Below are 21,766 nucleotides of genomic sequence, written 5' to 3'. Positions count from 1 at the left end.
TGTACATATCAAATCATGTTTTATCTTTATTTTTAATTTAAGTCTACAATCAATATTTCTAGTGTTAAGTAAAAACGTCAATTTGTCATATTAAATTTTTTCATTGTTTTATTATTTCACAAGCAAACGACTTGATTTTTTTTATGGCTACCACAATGCATTCGAATGAACTTCAATGTATGTCATAATTAAATATGTGCTAGTTAAAATATAGAAATTTAATTAGTGATATATGTATCAATTTATGTTAATATTTATTTATGTCAACTTATGTATATATATGTCAAATTATGTTTATATTTATATATGTCAACTTAGATTCGATGAATCAGATATTCAAATGTTATATTTACTCAAGCAAAGTGCTTGTTTTTCTATTAGCTACCACATCGACTGCTAAATTCAAAATGTTATTACTATAAATTTTCTGTAAATTTCTAGATGTATGGGATAGGGGCCGCTTAGTGGCCCAGGTGCCCAATTTTTGTAAATAAAGTAAGTAAAGTAAAGTAAATGGGTTTCAATTGGTGATTGATTGTGTTAAACGGGTTATAATGCAAAATCGGAGAAAACTGATCACTTTTTCTGATTGCAAAAACAACTTGTCTTTGCGCATTTCTCCTGAAATCCAGGTTAAAGATTGCAACAAAAATACCAATAATGAAAATAAAAATAGTTAGCTAAAATAAAAAATAGAAGTTAAAAATAAAAATAAAAAATTTGAAAATAAAGGAAAGAATGTTAAATTAAATAATAATAAGCAAAATGACGAAACTGTTAAAGAAAAGAAAATTTTGGAATTGAGAATAAACAAAACTAAAAATGTCAACAAAGTGAATTAAAAGAAAAATAAAACAAAAAAAAATAGACTTAAAAGTAAAGATTTAAATAGCAAAACTGAAAATAATCTTGAATTTTCAAATAGTCTTGAGACTAAATGTGATAATGGTATACAACATTGTCAAAATCATGCTGACGTAATTATGCAGGTTCAAGAAAATGAAAAAATGCCCCAACTTCAGGAAATTTTAGACAATTTTTCAGATATTTTTGTTAAAGATAAATATGATATAGGGACAATAAGAATTGAACTTCGAAAGGTAAGATTAACATCAGACTTACCATTGTCCTTACGAGCATACAAAACTTCCCCAAAACAACAAGAGGAAATAAATAAATAAGTTGGTGAATTATTAAGGCATAATGTAATTAAAGAAAGCTCTTCCCCCTATTCGGCTTCAGTAACTTTAGCTTACAAAAAAGATGAAAATAAAAAGAAGTAGATTGTGTATAGACTTTGGAAAATTAAGTCAAATTACTAAATCGGATGCAGAGCCATTACCTCTCATACAAACTTTCACAGATAAATTAGGCAATAGTGTTTATTTCAGTTGGTTTGATATGGTAAGTGGTTTCTGGCAAATTCAAATTAAACCTGATGACACTGAAAAACTTGCTATTGTCACCATCAGTGGGTTATATGAATGGAAGATTGAAGAACGCCCCTAGTATTTATCAAAGAACGATACGCAGAATACTTACTAAACATAAAGTTTCATTTACAGCTAATTATTTTGTTGATATATTTATTTATTCCAATAGCTTTGCCGAACATTTAAATCATCTTAAAGAAATTTTTGAAACATGTAGATTTGAAAATTTAAAATTAAAAGCCTCTAAATGCATGCCATAGACCCGAAACTAATGGAAAAGTTGAGCGTTTGGGACAAACCATTGTAACATGTTTGAAATGTAAAACTAATGATTCTTCTAAAAAAATTCCTTGACCTAAATTATTATAAGATGTAACTGAAGAATATAATTTAACTACACATTCGGTAACTAAATTTCCACCAGCTTGTTTGTCCCATTTAATCAACTTTTATCAGAAGAAATTTATCCACCAATAGAAGAAGTTAGATGTTAGACTGTTGAAAGAACAAAGCAATATCACGAAAAAAATAAAATTTATCATGATGTAAGATTCACTCATATCGAATTTTCTCCTAATGATACTGTAATGTATGAAGATTTAAGTACCCCAATGCTAGGAAACTTACCCCAACTTTTTCTGATCCATACATAATTCTTGAAAAGATTTCTGATGTTAATTATGAAATAAATAAAAAGAATATTCATAATAAAGAAAATACAGAAATAGTTAATATATCAAAATTGCGAAGGTACCACCCACCTGACAAACTGAAATTATGTCACGAATGAATCACAAATGTAATAATTTAAATAATATTGTGGTTTAATAGAATTAATTATATTTTATATTAAATTTAATGCTTTAATGGTTTTTCATTGTTAAAAGTAAAATTAAAAATACCGATTATGACCTAACAATACACATGGTTCAGTGAAACATGCTGTCCCCTTTTTTCTGGAAAATCCGACCCTTCAAATTTTCTTCAAATTCAGCGTTTACCCAAATCTAAAAAAAAGGATCTGTTTGTGGTGAAAATCAAAAATAATTTTTTTTTTATAAAGATAAGTATTTATTTGAAACTGGGATCTTCCAGTATAACATTGTTGAGATTTGGGACTGTTTTCCTCCTACTGGGGAATGCCACCCCTTATCCAGCAAAAATACCCCGAAAAACACTGAAGTTATTAAACTTCAGAATAAAGACCACAGCATTATTTTTATTTTTATTTTGTTTTCTAACAAAATAAGCAATACTGAAGTCAAAGCTTAGCTTCAGATTGAAACTTTTCCTTAGAATAATAAAATGTCAACTTGTATTTTCATATTTTCATGTGTCATGTTTTTGAATATTTAAATTTTTAAAAAGTATGAGAAAGTTTAAAATTTTAAATAAAGCTGTATGGAGGAACAGTATTTATTGATGAAAACTGTTATCAAGAAATATAAACTTTGAGCTTAGCTGACAACAAAGAGTCAGAAAAACTATTTAAAAAAAAAATTTTTTTTTAAAGTTATGCCTGATTTCCTGTTTTTCTACATTTCTTTAGCAGTAAGTTATGTGTTAAATTAGTAACGTAGGGTTAAATTTTTATCCTGACAACATTTGGTTTCTAGTATACTATAGAATTTCGCGATGGTTCATAATGGTACAATAATACATTTCGATGAGGGTTTAATGGACAGTCCTGTTGTTTCAGCAGGAATGTACCATCAAAACCATGTTTTTATGCTTCTTTTATAAAATTTGGTGGAAATTTCTGATGGTTCGACGTGAACAAACAATCAGAACAAATTTCTATTCATATGTTGGACCATCATCAATCAGTGCGCATTACTACTTGGGGGTGATGGTTACTTGTGTTGGTTACCATCAAAAAATATAATGGTTCACGTTGGAATTATAGATGATTAGCATCAAGATTATGTTGGTCCTTCAAAGGAAAAATATCAAAAATTATGACTTGGGGGGGGGAGAGTTATTTACATCTTGCAATATATCCTCAACATTTATGGTCTTTTACAATTACATCATTCTCGGACATTATATTTTTTGTCCTTTTTAACAACAATCAAAATAAATTTCTATTCTTATGTTGGGCCATCATAAATCAGTCCGAATTCCTACTTGGGGGTGATGATTACATATGTTGGTTACAATCAAAAAATATAATGGTTCACGTTGGAATTATAGATGGTTAGCATCAAGATTATGTTGGTCCTTCAAAGGAAAAATATCAAAAATTATAACTTGGGGGGGGGGGAGAGTTATTTACATCTTGCAATATATCCTCAACATTTATGGTCTTTTACAATTACATCATTCTCGGACATTATATTTTTTGTCCTTTTTAACAACAATCAAAATAAATTTCTATTCTTATGTTGGGCCATCATAAATCAGTCCGAATTCCTACTTGGGGGTGATGGTTACTTATGTTGGTTACAATCAAAAAATATAATGGTTCACGTTGGAATTATAGATGGTTAACATCAAAATTATGATGGTCCTTCAAAGGAAAAATATCAAAAATTATGACTTGGGGGGGGGGAGTTATTTACATCTTGCAATATATCCTCAACATTTATGGTCTTTTACAATTACATCATTCTCGGACATTATATTTTTTGTCCTTTTTAACAACAATCAAAATAAATTTCTATTCTTATGTTGGGCCATCATAAATCAGTCCGAATTCCTACTTGGGGGTGATGGTTACTTATGTTGGTTACAATCAAAAAATATAATGGTTCACGTTGGAATTATAGATGGTTAACATCAAAATTATGATGGTCCTTCAAAGGAAAAATATCAAAAATTATGACTTGAGGGGGGGGAGTTATTTACATCTTGCAATATATCCTCAACATTTATGGTCTTTTACAATTACATCATTCTCGGACATTATATTTTTTGTCCTTTTTAACAACAATCAAAATAAATTTCTATTCTTATGTTGGGCCATCATAAATCAGTCCGAATTCCTACTTGGGGGTGATGGTTACTTATGTTGGTTACAATCAAAAAATATAATGGCTCACGTTGGAATTATAGATGGTTAACATCAAAATTATGATGGTCCTTCAAAGGAAAAATATCAAAAATTATGACTTGGGGGGGGGGAGTTATTTACATCTTGCAATATATCCTCAACATTTATGGTCTTTTACAATTACATCATTCTCGGACATTATATTTTTTGTCCTTTTTAACAACAATCAAAATAAATTTCTATTCTTATGTTGGGCCATCATAAATCAGTCCGAATTCCTACTTGGGGGTGATGGTTACTTATGTTGGTTACCATCAAAAAATATAATGGTTCACGTTGGAATTATAGATGATTAGCATCAAGATTATGTTGGTCCTTCAATGGAAAAATATCAAAAATTATGACTTGGGGGGGGGAGTTACTAACATCTTGCAATATATCTTCAACATTTATATTCTTTTACAATTAAATCATTCTCGGACATTATATTTTTTATCATTTTTAAACGTTGTTGCCAACAATTTAGTAGTTAAATAATTTATTTCTGAAATTCTTTACTTCTGTGCATAATTTTGACGAAAAAGATTAAGTAGCTTATTTTCAATTAGCAAGTGTTTAAATGTACTTCGGTAGGACTTGAATAGTCTATTTTTAAAGATGAAATATCTTGTCCTTTTATGGAATAAAATAAAATTCAGAACAAGACGTCAACAGATCCACATTCCCTTAAAAGGACCTCTGACGTTTAACACATGCTAAATCTTAAGAATTATGCCCTTAATCGTAAGAAGATTAATAATATCGGCTCTAGTTGTGTAGAATAGGGGGCCACATCGATTTGGTGAAAATTATCGTTTAGTTTTGATGAAATCCCATTTCTGGTTACCATTATATATTTCGCTGTCTATGCTTTCAAGGACGTCACTGCCGTATTTAAAATGAAACGTATCGTGTAAAAAATAAAATAGTTTAATTATACTTTGAAATCTTTCAACCATTATTATTGTTTTTTGTACTATAGAATTTAATATACATCTAAAATTATTTACAACAATACTTATGTTTAATACACTGTTACAGAAGCACATGAAAAACTGTATTTATGCCATTGTTTGAACAATGAGTATGCTTTTAAAGCATTGTTGACATCTTTTAAATCCATTAACAAAGGTATTAAAAAAATTAATTTCTCATTCTTGTTTGAGATTTCTCAAGTGAACTACTTACTTTTTGAGTAAAAATTCAAAAAGGCGCTTATTGAAATTATGAGTGAATATTACATATTTGCTCTCTTGAATAATTGGGAAAAGGAACGGGAGAAATATCCTAGACCTAATCGTATGTATCAAAATCCTATTTTTCATATTTTTGTAGTTTTAAATATATTTGGATACCTGACTAGAGCAGTTAAGGATTATCTAAAACTTGTGAACAGCATAAATGTTTCTCCGGAATATTTAAAAAAATATAAGAGAAAAGTTTTGATTTTGTAAATGATAATTGTCGTTTAGATTTTAAAATACTTTTCAATATTCATTTTGATACAGTTTTGAACTTAAAGGATAGTCCAATGAAAATTCTCAGGTCCGCTACAGTACTTAATCAATTAATAAAATGTTTTTAGAGACATGAAAACATTAAAAAAAAAATTTTGATTTTGTATTTTCATAAAATTGATTCTTAACATTTCAAAAAAGTTTATACTTTTTTTTTTTACTTTACGTTGGTTCGTAATTTAAAATAGCATTTTATATCATACATTTTTTAACCTTATTTAAATAATTAATATTTAATTATAATTCAAATGTCTTTCATAAATAAAATAAAAAATGTCTGTGAAGAAGTATATAAATGATGATAAAATTTTGACAATTTATTGACTGGTATTATTTTGGCAAGTTTATCGGCACTACTGCTATAGTACACCTTTGCCAAATCGGTAATGTTAGTCAATTTATAAACAGGAAAGGAATAGAAAATCCCACTGAAAGAAATTATTAGATAAAGCAAGACATATTAAAATCAAGTTTAATCCCAAAACTTAAAATTTGACTGTAGTATGAAAGATAGAATTGAATTCGCCAAATCATTGATTTATTAAACGGAACATTTTATTATTTAGAAAAATGTTGCCTTTTTTTACAATAAGCGCTAACGTAATCAGCAAAGTAATATAATTTTTTAATTGAATCTAAAATATTATTTTCTTTAGTGTCATGTTACCTTTTTGTAAAAAATAATTAGTTTTTAAGAAATGACACAGTTGGGATAACCATTACTTTAGCTGAGGTACTCAAAGTTGCTTTTAATATTTGTACAACAGAGCTAGATTTCCTTACTTATTATTTTGTAATTAATTTAAACAAGGTTTGAAGTAAATTTCACTCGTAACCAAATGAAATTAATCAGGCCAAACATGCTAAAACTCTTTCATAGTCTATTATGTGATAGCCGAAGTGCGGCAACCGTGTTAAAAACTGGCACTTTGGGTTTTTAACACAGGAATGTTACAACTTAATGAGAAAATGAAAAAAAAGAAGAAGAATGGTACTAGTAATGAAACCATCTTTACACACTTCGACAAAATTCTTAAGATTCCATTTATCACAATTCATAAAATTAGCTCCAAGAACGTTTGAAATAAATTTTATTTGCAACCAATAGAACTTTCAAACAGAGTATCGTAAAAATAAGGTTGGTTGGTTGGTTCTAATGCCACTTGCCACACGGGCAAGCCTGCTTGATGAAACCGAGCAAATTTGAGGCAGAGTGTGCGATTCTTGTTTTTCAGTGGCGCCATCTATGGCCAAGAATTCGACTTCTGCCACATCCTCCGAAACACCCATTTATAAGGCAGACCCATTCATACATCCATTCATTCATCCACGGATCGTAATTTTGACCTGAATCAGAGAACAATCGATCTCCAATCCAGTACCCCCAGAGGTACTGATTTGTTATGGGAACATGGAGGACTTTACGACTCGTCAGAATTTTAGCATGCATCAGTCACCAACTAAAATCAGTCATCGACCGGCGGGGTTCGAACCCACGAGCTCTCGACCATGGGCCCAGCGCCCTACCGACCAGGCTATCCCTGCCTATCCTAAAAGTATTTCTTACTCAACCAGAGAGTGGCCAATTTCTGGAAGGGTGCCACAGACAATCAAAGTGAGTTTTTTACAATGGCGTAGAAAAACTTATAGGAAAATCAACTTCGAGGAAAAAATACCTCTTTAGGAAATAGTGCATCTTTAAAATTCTTGCTCATTATTTTGGCGTGAATTTATTTGGCATTATTTCAGCTTGAGTTTCTATTAAGGAAATAATAAAATCACAATAGTGTAAAACCTGAAGTTATTCACTTAGATTAGATGCATAATTTATAAACATCTTGAAGAACCAATCCTAGTATAGTTAGTTGTTGAACCACGAATTTAAAAGCCACACCAAATACTGACAATTCAATAAATTATTTAGAATTAAATGTTTCAAGGTATGGTTTTATTTTTAACTACTCAAACTAACTGAGTGAGCCTCTAAAATTGTTCTTTACTAACGAAAAATAAGTTTGTACCTTTGTTTGCTACGTAGTACTGTTTTTTTTTCTTAAATCCCATCTACTAAGCCATTTGTGAAAGAAAAATTATGTGTAAAATTCTATTTTGTTGATATAAATACTATTTTGTTGCTTTTGGGAAGAAAACTAAAAGATTCTGTAACAGAATATAAGGTCTTTTGCAAAGATAAGATTCACCAGCACGCAAATAAATGTTGTAAGATTCGTTTATAGAAAAAAAATTTAAGCAAGTTATGTGTAGCATAAGAAATGATGTCAGTTGAATTTGCTACAATGAAGGCTAAATTTGTTGGTGACAGCGCTGCAGTAATATTTTTTTAACATAAGAAATGATGTCAGTTGAATACTTGAATTTGCTGCAATGAAGGCTAAACTTGTTGACGACAGCGCTGCAGTAATACTTTTTTAACATAAGAAATGATGTCAGTTGAATTTGCTGCAATGAAGGCTAAACTTGTTGGTGACAGCACTGCATTAATAGTTTTTATAATTTCACATTTTTTAAACGAGTTTCAATATAAATAGCCAAAAACGAAATTTAGTGTGGCAATATATCAAAACTTTATTTTACTTTAAAAATTTATATATCTATAAAATTTTAAAAAATACATGTTTTTAAATGAGAGATTTAGTTTATTTTTAAATACGATTTATTCAATTTTTATTTCAACAAATATTTTAGCTTATGATGAGGAAAGTGAAGTGGATGAGAACGATGTCGATGTAGAGTAAGTAGTGATTCTCTAAAATATCAAATTTTAACTTTTATTTTAGTTTTTTTTCTTCGTAATCTTTAAAAGGGTGCTTTCGGGGCTAATCTAAAATGCAATATTTTTTTTTCCAATGACAGGCACTGAATTTTGTATCTTTGCCTATACTATGCCAGAATTGTTGCTCATTTCGCGTTACCCAGTGGGCACCTGTGAACTAAAGTCACGGAGGCGAGCAACATTGCCCACGCCACACTGCCACAAACCCGTTTTATAGGGTGGGCCACATTCACACATCATACACACACACAACAGAGGACAGCACAAAGAGAGAGAGAGAGAAACATCTATGCCCAGAGCGGGATTCGAACCCGCAGCCTATGGCTTCGCAGTTAAGCACGCTAACCGCTCGGCCACCTGGCCGGCCTAAAATGCAATATGTTTAAATACAAACGGAATGTACTTTGTTTGTTTGTTTTTCAGTAACTGGTCTGCTTAAAAATTTGATTCAACAGTATCAAAGAATAAAGCATCTTTTTAATTAGACCCAAATGAAATTTTTGCCCATTTTCAAAATAACGGAAAAATCTTAATTTTATTCGAAACAATAAATGGAAGAAATTTTTTGATAGATATTTTAGGACAACTATTTTATGTTATACTTTTAGATATATTTTACATATGTAATACACAACATAAATATTGTTCTGAGTTTTACTGAAAGCTCTACTACCTGGAGGAATATGGAAATTACCGATGCCAGTGATCATTTCGTTAAAAATGAAATCATTTTTTTAAACAATATTGGAAAACATCATAATTCTTAGCAAGCAAATTTCTTGTTGCTTAAATGAAGTTATAAACTGTTGTTACGAAGTCCGTAACTGAAAATTTTCAACTGAACTTACATGCAACATAAATATTAGTTTCAAAAAAAAATTCTTTTTCATCAAAAAAGAAGTTATTATTAACTTTAGAATTAAAAGAATTGTTTTCTTTTACATCTCTAGCATCGAAAGTGATGAGGATATGATTGAGTTAGAGGCAGAGGTTATGTCTGAGGAAGAAGATGATGAGTTTGATGAAAGGTATATTAAATAGATATTATTTTTCATATTGTTTCCAAAATTATTTTAAAAATTGAAATCAAGTAAAAGTAAAATGCAACGAAAGTGTTGAAATTTCGAACAGCTCTCCTGACTAAACAATGTGAACCTTATTTTTAGTTGCTTGTCCTCGCTTTTTTTGAAAGTCGAAAATCCAAATGCATTGAATGAAAGAAATGTTTATTTTTTTAAGAGGAACCACGTTTTTGCTTTAGATTCCATTACTTAATTTATAACTAGTGCTTAAAAAACTCTATAAGAATTGTTGTTTTTTTAGAGAGAAAATGATATTGGAGTTTAAAAATGAGATGGATTATAAATTTGTTGGAAATAATGATATGAATGACGTAGATGTGGTGGATGAAATTAAAAGGTATATTGCTTTTTTTTCCCTTTAATTACGTGGTAACGTTCTTGGTAAAATTATTTGTATTGTTAAATTAATTTTTACATATCTTGAATATTATTCTTATTACTTAAAGAATTTCTTTTAAAGATTGAAATTGGCAGAAATTTACTTTTCTTTTATATTTTAGGTCGTATAAATTTTATTAATATAAATGACTCAATAATGAGAAAAATTTATGATAAATTTACCTAAAATGACGCATAATAATTATTCGATGTTCATCATTATAGTACACTAAAGGGACTGGTGTAAATCATTCTGAATTTTTAAGTACTGAAAGGTCTCTGTGTTATCTCAAAAAATAAAAATAATAACAAATCTGCGAAACTTAGGAAAGATGTTCTAATATGGGATAAAAACCAAAAAATATTAAATCAGAAAGATCTAATTTGCCATTAGGAATGAATGAAATCATGAAACAATCGGTATAAAATGTGTGTTTCAAAAACTAAAAACAATAACAAAACACATCATTTTCAATAACAAATTCATGTAGCAAAAATACTATTTTAAATTTCATGATTCATTTTCTTTTTAGTGATAGTGATGAGAAGGTGTACTCCAGTTATTTCACTGAGAAAATGATTGCAAAACTGTACAGCATGGATAAAGTTCATGATAAGGATTCCATCGAGTATGGAATTCCGGATAACAGGTATTTAAACTAACGATTTTTTTTCAATTAGAGACTCATCCATAAAACACATGTATTTCTTCAATTTCATTAAATTTCAATCAATTTTTTTTTCAGTTTTCAACTTCTTTTTATATACCGTAAACCGGGGCGAGTCTACCCATTTTAGTTTTATTTAATTTTCACTATTTTAAATTGCAAATAAAAAAAATTTTACCGACGGAGGACTTAGTTCAGACTCTAAGGAAGATGGCGCTGTAGTAGTTTGATCCGTTTTTATTTATTTGGTGTCTTTTTAACCGACCTGTTCAAACATCTTTTGAGAGATTTGTATTGAAAATCAGCAAACTTTTAGTTGGTGCTCCATAAGTATATTATTATTATTATTACTATTTTCACTTTGGTTAAGTGATAAACTAAGACTAAGATTACATTAATTTTATATGAAAAAAAACAAAAAGAATGTAAGTTTTGCTGTTGTAAACAAAAAGCCAGAATTCGCGGGGCGAGTCTACCCATTCGTATTTAGTTTTAATAAAGCATAATTATATAATTTAGAACTTTCTTTATATTAAAGTTAAGTCATTTTAAATGAATTTGAGTATATTATTTTAATTCTGCATTGATAAATTTATCATTAATAAGAAAATTTATAGGTTAAATATAAATGTAAATATAAAATATGTTTATTTCACCTATTTTTTCAATTTTTATATTACAAAATTAACTTTTTTTATTTAATGCAAGTTAAATAAATTATTATTTATTATTACAGATGGTTCGAAATTATATTCATACGAAATTTTTCATGATTCCCAATGTTTGAATTTCGATTTTGTGAATAATCTTTAATTATTATTATTTATTAATTATTTAATTGTAAATTTATATTAATTTTAATTTATTTTTATCAACAATAATCAGAAAAAAATGTTATTTTATAATGTTAATGATTATAAAAACAAAACTGTGATCAAAATGGGATAATCGATCAAATACTCAATTTGTGTTATTTTATGAATAAAAAAATGGAATATATAATAAAGTTATGAATTTTACTTCATAAATATCCTATATAGTAACTAATATAACAATTTAATAGTAAAATTTGATTATTTACAATGTTAACATTCATTTTAGTAGAATGGGTTAGACTCGCCCCATACGAGAGATTTGTCAGCAGTTCTATAAAAATATACAGTAACAGCGTAACTGTTAATATTTTCTAAAATCGATTTCACAGCTTTAAGGAGGGATAAATAGCGATTCCGAAACATCTATTAAAAGCCTTTTTTCTTTAATATTTACAAAAGTTTGACCACTTGAAAGTTGACAAACTGAAAAAATGGGTTTACGGTATAGTAATAGTTCATATTCGCATAATATATGTTTTTATATCTTGATATAACTTAAAATTTTAACATCTATAAATAGCTCGAATCAGTATATGATCTAGAGACATTAATTTGTCTTAGGCATTTACTATAAGCTTGATAAATAAGAGAATTTTATTAATTTGTCGAGAGAAGCAGAAAATACAATACATAAAAATTTTACGTTGTGCTTTTAATTACAATATGTAATAAAAATAATTTTTACTTTTAAAAATCATTGTTCATATTCGCATAATATATGTTTTCATATCTTGATATAACTTAAAATTTTAACATCTATAAATAACCCGAATTAGTAATGTTCAAGAGACATTAATTTGTCTTAGGCCTTTGCTATAAACTTGATAATTAAGAGAATTTTATTAATTTGTCGAAAGAAGTAAAAAATACAAAACATAAAAATTGTGCATTGTGTTTTTAATTGAAATAAGTAATAAAAATCATTTTTACTGTAAAGGAGAAACATTGTAGTTTTTTTTCGTGATATTTATTTCTTGATGGCATCGTTATTTTTCTCGCCCTCAGACTAAAAATTATATCTTTGTAATCAAATGCATCCTTAAAAGTTACAACGATACATAAAAATTGATCTGATTCCGTGCTTTGATATTATGCAAAACAAAAACTTTTTTTTGTAAATTTCATTTTAAACTCTAATTTAAAGAATTATCGTATACAACCTTAAAAATAAGAATTAATCGTGCTCCTTAAAAATGTCAAGAAACAAGACTTTCGAATTCAAAAACATAAAAATTTAAAGCTAAGTTTTAAGACACAATCTCTAAATTTTGAAAAATTTCAATTCTGTACGACCGTACTATTTCAACAAAGAACAAAATATCTACTCTTAATCAAATATAGAAAGAAATCAAAATTTTGATTAAAATTTTTTATGCGTATAATTTCTAATAATCAAACTTTTTTTATCAGTTATAAACTTAAAAAACAAGACGTAAAACTAGTACTTTATCAAATTCAACTGAAATTAAACTCAAATTAGTAACTACAAAGCTAGTACTTTTAAAACAAGATTGTATAACAAAAACATTGTTTTATTTTTAAAACATTTTATATGAAATTTTAGACATTTTACTTTCTACCAGTTTTTGTATTTTTACAACAAGCTCATGAAACAGAAACATTGTCCTATTGCGAAACATCTGCGACCGCAAGTTTATTTGAATACAGATGCAATTTACTTTCTACAACTCTCTTGTTTGAAAACCTGTGAACTCATAATTTTACCCATAATTCAAGAGAATTTACACTCTATAAAATTTTGTATTTAAACAATAATTTTATGTATGAAGAAACACTGTCTTAAGCTTCATAGTAATGCGATAATATTCCTTCTGAATTTCAGATATTGGACATATGATTCTTGTGAATCTTACTTAAGAGATGGAAGTGATGAGGAGGATTACATAGAAGACAGCGAAAGCGATGAAAAAGCTGGAAACAAAATGAAAAAGAAAGGCTGTTTCGCTTTCCTGTCAAGAGTGTTTAACAGGTTGTTCAAAAAAAATTAAATTTTGAGCATACCATCTTCAAACATCTAAAAAAAAGTTTTCATCATATTTCTATCGTAATTTGAAAAATTTATAGAGTGCTTGCTGTAAAATAAAAATTTAAAAAAAAAAAAAAAAAGCACGAAAGATAATATGGTTGTAAAAGTCTTACATCTGCCAATCTTTGCAACTTAATTGAATATATTCTGCTGAAAATATAAGAACTGTAATTTGAGCATCACAGAAACATAACAGAACATCACAGGAGTTAACATTGTTGTGAAAGTTCTATATCTGTTAAAATGTATAACCTCGTTTAATAAATTCATAAGGATCTTTTAAGAACGTAATTTGGATATCACATCAAAATAATTGGCCATCAAAGAAGATAACATCGTCGTGAAAATTTTATATCTGCCGAAATTTGTACTTTAATTTAAGATATTGTTGCAGAACTTTAAGAACAGTAATTTGAACATTGCACGACGAAAACAAAATTTGACGTCATAAAAGAATAATATTGCTATGAAAGACTTACAATTTTTCGAAATGTGCAATTCAATTTAATACATTGTTATGATACAATTTGTTTCAGATATGTAAAATGAATATCACTGAAAATAAAAAAATAAAAAAACAATAATAAGTGTCTTTTTATTTACATATTAAATAAGTAAGCAGACATTGAATTCATATTTCATGAATTAAGCTTAATAATAGTGTATATTAATATTATTTTTATAATTATTTTAAAGTTTAACGCTATTTCAGTGAACGGTTATTTGCTAAAAAAGAACAAAACATAAAACGATTTTGTTTTGTTTTTTCTCAATTTTTAGTTTTTCATAACTCAGCTTCAAGTTTAAATAAAAACTGTTTATTAATAAAATTTTTATATTGCATAGTGTGATTAATCTTCAAAGAGTTATATATAAATGAAGCGTCGAATTTAATAGATATTTTAATGGGGCAACGAAGGAAAAAAATTTATTTTATTTTGTGTTAAAATTCATTTTAATGTTTGCGTTAATTAGCCTTTTCGATAAATAAGATATTCCGTTTTCCTATAAACAAAAACTTGATCTTCCTACAGGACACACAGTTAAAGTCACTTAATGTTGAGAGAAAAAAATGCTCTAAATTTCACGTTGAGCAAGATTTGTCACCTTTTTATTCCCATATCTAAGGCCAATATCCGTTAATTCATCTTACTAGAGACTAAGTTTTGAGTTTAAGTTCATAAGAACTTGGAATTTTTAAACGTATTAATAGTAGAGGTGTTTTCAAGTTTATTTAAAAATTATTTGAAGGTTAGTAATATTTTAATGAGCTATATGTGATTCACACGATGATCTTAATCACCGCCTATTATAAGTCCTTAGAATTCATATCAAAAATAAAATATACCCAATTTTTTGAAAGCATTATTCATGTCTAAAATATTGCTATGCAACCGGATAAGTCATTTAAGAAGAGCGCAAGATTAGATCAAACTGATCACTTTTTGAACTTCATATTTAAAATGTCATGTGATGGTGATTACTAAACACCATATAGATCAAACTGATCACTTTTTGGACTTCATATTTAGAATGTTATGTGACGATGATTACTAAACACCATATAGATCAAACTGATTACTTTTTGAGCTTCATATTTAAAATGTTATGTGACGGTGATTACTAAACAACCGGATAAGTCATTTAAGAAGAACGCAAGATTAGATCAAACTGATCACGTTTTGAACTTCATATTTAGAATGTTATGTGACGATGATTACTAAACACCATATAAATCAAACTGATCACTTTTTGGACTTCATATTTAGAATGTTATGTGACGATGATTACTAAACACCATATAGATCAAACTGATCACTTTTTGGACTTCATATTTAAAATATTATGCGACGGTGATTACTAAACACCATAAGCATTCAGAAATTAAATTATAAATAAATTATATATATTGCGACACAAAAATGGTAAAAAAAAACAGTTCGTTTTAATTTAACCGTTTAATTAAGTCTTAACCGTTTCTAAACCTTAATTATTTTTCAAATTTTTAAGGCAAATTCCCTGTGTCCAATATTAGTCTGATAAGATTATTTGGCAATACATCATCAATGACCTTCCATCCGACTAAAACTGTTAGGCAGAAAACTTGTAAAAAGCTTTCGGAAATGAAAATTTTCCTAGACTGAACTTTTCCAGTTAAAAATTATGTAAAAAAGAAATCTTTTTATATTCTTAAACCTTTTCATTTGGTCGATAATTGTCAAAAACTGCATCATTTATATTTCGGTTCTCGCGAAACCGGCAAAAATTTTACATCTTTTCTAGCTGTTCCTGGATGTCCGGTAAAAATTTAATTTATTATCCAACTGGTTAGGGTACTCTGCCGGATAATAAACATTTATGCAAACAATATAAATTGGTTTAAAACATAGAGTGCTTGCCCCCCTGCCATTTAACCAAGAATGGCTGTTAGATGAGAATTTTGCTCTCTGATATTATTCTCTTTAGTTGACAAATCATGGGTCAGATTTTCCTTGTCTTTGAACTAAACCGTGATGCTTTCGTGGTTCTGACCACGTAATGCAAATGCGGGAATGTTTCATTTCAAATCCTACACGAAGACTTTGTGCCGAGCTTGATCCATGAGTTCCCTTGTTTTCCGGATTGGGTTTAAAATTATAAGGCTACGGCGTTGAACATAGGCGCAAACTTAAAATAGGGTTCGGTTGTGCAAGCCCACCCCAGTTATAAAATGAAATATTACTTAATAAAATATTAAGTTATTTCATTATAAAAACCCAGATAATTTTACATTTTTTGCCCATTTTAAATATTAACTAGAAAAGTTTATAAAGATATTCGGGAAAACTATAGGGTTACGGACTGTTTAACGGAAAAGAGATGGAGACATCAGCTAATGTATTTCACAATGGGAAAATTTTATCGGGGTCAAAAATTATTAAAGTGGGAAAAAAATGTAACATGCTTCGAGCAATCGGAAGAATTTATGTCTGGTGAGTCATAAGAATGGGCGTTTTCGCTTGCGCCATCGAAGCATTTCCGCTTCCTCTACATTAAAAATTTTAATGCCAATTAACTTCTTTTATTATTGACTTTAAACAGATATGAACGGGTGAATCTGGTTAAATCCAACGATGGCTGGTCGATACGAATCCGTATCCGGCTTGCACCGACCACAGTGCTGACGTTAAATATCCTCAGTGGTAGACGGATCTTGGGTTAGAGTACCCTTGCCGTCAGGCTAACCGTGGAAGGTTCTCGTGGTCTTCCTCTCCATTCGGGTTAGCTCCATCAAAAAGTCCTCCACAAAGGCAGAATTTCTCCCAATACTTGATCCAGGAGTTTCCTTGTCTTCTGGATTGGATTCGGAATTACAAAGCTACGGGGTTGAACATTAGAAGTCGTAAACTCAAAAATTGGGTTTGCTGTTCAACGACGGTTATAAAACAAAATTTAAAAAAAAAATAAAAAAACAAACATCATGGGGCCGGGATAGTCTAGTTGGCAGGGCACTGGGCCCATGTCCAAGAGATCGTGGGTTCGATCCCCTCTGGCCGAAGACTCCCCATGCAGCAAATGGTGATTGATGCGCGTTAACTTTGTCGAGTCACAAATTCCGCCATGTTCCCGTATCAAATCATACCTCTGGGGGTACTGATCCAGGAGTTTCCTTGTCTTTCGGATTGGTTCAAAATTACAAAGCTGCGGAGTAGGATATTAGTAATCGTAAACCAAAATTGGGTCGGCTGTTCAACGACGGTTATATATATAAAAAAAAAAACATATCGTGAGCCGCGATGGCTCTGAGAATAGAGCGTTCGCCTGCCAATGAGATGAACCGAGTTCGAATCCCAGCGATGGTTGGTCGATGCGAATTCCGACTACAGTGCTGACGCGAAATACCTTCGGAAGGGAAATGGATCATTGGTTAGAGTCCCCTTGCCGTCAGTCTAACCGTGGGAGGTTCGCGAGGTCTTCCTCTCCATGTAACGCAAAGGCGGATTAGTTACATCAAAAAAATCAGCCACGAAGGCAAAATTTCTCCCAATACTTGATCCAGGGTTTCCCTTTTCTTCTGGATTGGGTTCAAAATTACAAGGCTACCTATTTGAAACATATTACTGTCGTAAAGTTGAGTCGGCTGTCCAACACTTCGTGAATTGAAAAATGGTTCATCTCAGTGACCGCTTAATATATATATATATATATATATATATATATATATATATATATATATATATATATATATATATATATATATATATATATATATATATATATATATATATATATATATATATATATATATATATATATATATATTCATCTCAGTGACCGCTTAATATATATATATATATATATATATATATATTAAGCATTAGAAGAAAAAAAAGAGAAAATTAAGATTAACGAAAAGATAATTTATTTTACGAGTTATTTATATTTGGAGCTTATGCACAGTAAATAAAACTAATTAATTTTCTTCGTTTTTCTCTTCTTTTTTTTCTTTTTTTTTTTAGTAAACTCTTTTTATATTAAAAATCCTCATATTATCTAATTTTAGTCTTTTCAAAAATAAAAGGAAAATCCTTTCTTAAACATTATTGTAGTTTATTTCTTAATTATTATTGTAGTTTAATACTTAACAGGTTTTTTTAAACCTGGGCCCATTTGAAAAAGCCTATATTTAAACTCTTGGTTGTTTTCACATTTTACTAGTTCAAATTACATCATTACTAATCTTTCTTTTTTTTTAATTTTATTTATTTATTTATTTATTTATTTATTTTTTTATTTTTTTTGCAATTATGAAACAAATTTGTTCTTTCAAATTATCAACTGCTTTTTTTTCATAAGTGTAAATTGGTAACTAAACAAACAAAAACATATGAAATAAAAGATATTCCAGTAGTCCGATTTTTCAAAACAAAATTTAAAATAAAATTTTTAAAGTCGACAAAAACTAAATGTTTTATTTAAAAAAAAAATCTATAAAACAATCTATAAACAATCAATATAATCTATGAAACAAATTATGTATAATATGCAAACCCATTACACATTGCCTAACTTATTTGGATTGTTATCTCTTCAAGGCTTGTCAAAATTTATCAATGAATTTCATAAAAAAGAATACCTATCAAAATGATCAACCAATTTTCTTTTTAAAATAAATAACATGATATATGATACTTTCAAACTAAGAAGGCGGGGGAAAAAATCTTCCTTTAAAAAAAGCTTTACTTATTCATTTTTTTATAGATATTAAAAGATTAGAACAAAACATCCCCATTTTTTTTAAAGATTTTTGGAGAAATGATTTATTAATAAGTTAGGTAAATGATATAATGTATTTAATATTATTTATAACTCTCATTAAGCCTATTTAACGATATGGCATAGATAAAATATACACACAAGTTTTATTTAGTACCTTTAAATTATAATTTGTTTATATAATTTAAATTATTTATAAAAATGCCATATTCTTCTCTCAGAAGTCTATTTGGTACATTATTTATAATTGATAAGATTGATTTATGAGCCACTAATTATTGTACTAGAAACCTAATCTATGCTAGACATTGTATTAAATATAATAAAATATAATGAACATTATATTATTCTATTTTATAACCGTCGTTGAGCAGCCTACCCAATCCAACATTATATTATTGTATCGGTAATAGGCATAATAGTAAAACATATTAATAATTACATTAACTTGTTTCTCCATGTGTCTTGCATTTTATTTTATAACCGCCGTTGAAAAGCCAACTCAATTTTCAGGGTCGACGACTACTGATGCTCAACTCCGAAGCTTTGTAAATTTGAATTCAATCCAAACGACAAGGGAACTTCTTTATCAAGTATTGTGAGAAATTTGTCTTTATGGAAGACTTTTTGATGGAAGTAGCCCGCATTTGTGTCACGTGGAAAGAAAACCACGAAAGCGTCCCCAGGTTAGCCTGAACTCTAACCCATTATCCGTCTACCATTGAGAATATATAACGTCAGCACTGTGGTCGGTGCAAGCCGGATGCAGAATTCGTATCAACAAGCCTTCGCTGCGATTCGAACCCGGTTCACCTCATTGGAAAAGGAACGCTTTATCTCCTGAGCCATCACTGCTCCATGTGTTTTGTATCGTCTAATAAATAAATTTGCAGATCCTGTAGAGTTCGTCCCGTCTTTATGGGTTCGAATTTAGCTTTTGATAGTGAGTTGTGAATTTCCCACATGGATGAATATAATGACATGAATTAAGATGCACAATAGTTCGAGGCGTCAGTAAGTGAACTGTTCTAATGGATACAATTATGATGGATATATGTCTCAATGGATACAATTATAATGGATATATGTCTTAATGGATACAATTATAATGGATATATGTCCTAATTGGTTCAAAATGGCTCAGTGGAGCTTTAGTATGAGATCTTGCTCATTATTTTAATATCAAGTATTTCCTTCTACTGCCCCTTCTAAGGCGCATCATCCAAAAAATAAAAAAGCTAATTACAGAACGTATTAAGGAAGAAGTATTAAGGTGAGTATTTATCAAATTGTTTCCTCGTATTATAAAATGAACAGGGTTTCAGAAATCTTTTTGTAAAATTATATTCTTTATAGTAACAATTCCACATATTACAGCTATTAAGTTAATTAATTTAAGTTTTACTGCATTATGTTTTTTAGTTTCAATAATACATACATAAACACAACTTTTAAGCCTGAGTATATGCTTTCCTCCTTTCTAACTATTCATCATGCCGCAGGCGTTTAGTGTAGATAGCTTGTGATAATACTATCCTCCTAATTGTAACTGTGAACATTTAAGATCAGAATTCTTCCATTTAAAATTATTTATTCTAAGACATTAAGTAAAATGAAGCACGATTTAAGCAAAACAAACCTAAAAAACAAATTGCCCAATAATTTACATAGCATGTATTTGAAAAATATAATAATTGAAAGAAATATATTCCAGTGTTACATATATTTTCCTTAATTAGCTATGATAGTAAGTTAATTGAACAAAAGTGAGATATTAATATCATCAATTGGGATTTACAGCTAACTCACACTCATAACTGCATATTGTAGCTATTTATTAGTCATAACTAATATGCAAAGTAAAATCAGACATATTAGTTTCGATTGTGATTTAACTGTAAATGCATATTAGTTATAATCAATTAATAGCAAAGTAAATGAAGAAAAGCATTCAAGTGATCATGCGATATTATAAATTTCATTTGCATTAATTGAACAAAATATTTGAAATCTTTAAGGTCACCGGAAATACGTTTCACTATTTGGAAAATGTTTGAATTCTAACTATATTTCTGGTGCTTATCTCTGAGTAATGTCATTTTTTAAACTAGCGTATTCGAGCGTTGCGATCGCCTATAATAACTATAATTTTTGTATGAAACTATAACTTTTTTCTAATTATAAATTTTCAAAAGTGAGATTCGAAAATTTTTTTTGTTTTATTTTAACATTCTTAACAGCGTTCAATTTAATTTACTTTGAGCTAAATCTCCACAATTTCCATTTAAAATGAATAATTTAAAAGTAGGTATAAAATCCTGTTAATATTTAATTGTTGTTGTTGAGTTCATTCACGTCGCACTAGAGCTGCACAATGGGCTATTGGCGACGGTCTGGGAAACTTCCCTGAGGATGATCCGAAGACATGCCATCACAATTTTGATCCTCTGCAGGGAGGATGGCACCCCCGCATCGGTAGCCCGAAGACCCGCACGCAAAGTCGAGCAGTTTAAGGTAGAACAGTTTAACGAGGACCAATACCGCACACCCTCGGCCTCTACGTATACTGATCCAAGTGGTCACCCACCCGCACACTGACCGCAGCCAGTGATGCTTGACTTCGGTGATCTGCTGGGAACCGTGTCTTAACGATCAGTCCACTGCGAGATCAGTTAATATTTAAAG

The 21,766-nt window shown here is 29.2% G+C and overlaps 1 protein-coding gene across 3 annotated transcripts in view; it reads left to right on the top strand.

Annotated features, from left to right (window-relative positions):
- The window catches only part of LOC107439710 (uncharacterized), a 42,112-nt gene extending 28,207 nt beyond the window's left edge, over nt 1-13,905 (top strand). For 2 of the 3 annotated variants that reach the window (XM_087157885.1, XM_087157884.1), the window contains exons 2-6: nt 8,688-8,733; nt 9,726-9,803; nt 10,099-10,194; nt 10,769-10,885; nt 13,622-13,905. In XM_087157885.1, coding sequence (XP_087014011.1) covers nt 9,745-9,803; nt 10,099-10,194; nt 10,769-10,885; nt 13,622-13,787 — 438 coding nt within the window. In that variant the 5' untranslated portion in view covers nt 8,688-8,733; nt 9,726-9,744 and the 3' untranslated portion in view covers nt 13,788-13,905. The remainder of the gene's footprint in view (nt 1-8,687; nt 8,734-9,725; nt 9,804-10,098; nt 10,195-10,768; nt 10,886-13,621) is intronic. The other variant, XM_087157886.1, reaches the window with a different exon arrangement.
- Nucleotides 13,906-21,766: the final 7,861 nt, after the last annotated feature.

Source organism: Parasteatoda tepidariorum, chromosome 2 (genome assembly GCF_982258835.1).
Source record: "Parasteatoda tepidariorum strain Cologne lab strain chromosome 2, Ptep-v5.0, whole genome shotgun sequence".
Classification (NCBI taxonomy): domain Eukaryota; kingdom Metazoa; phylum Arthropoda; class Arachnida; order Araneae; family Theridiidae; genus Parasteatoda; species Parasteatoda tepidariorum.
The sequence above is the reverse complement of the archived record's forward strand: the minus strand, read 5'-3'. Positions and strand labels throughout refer to the sequence as shown.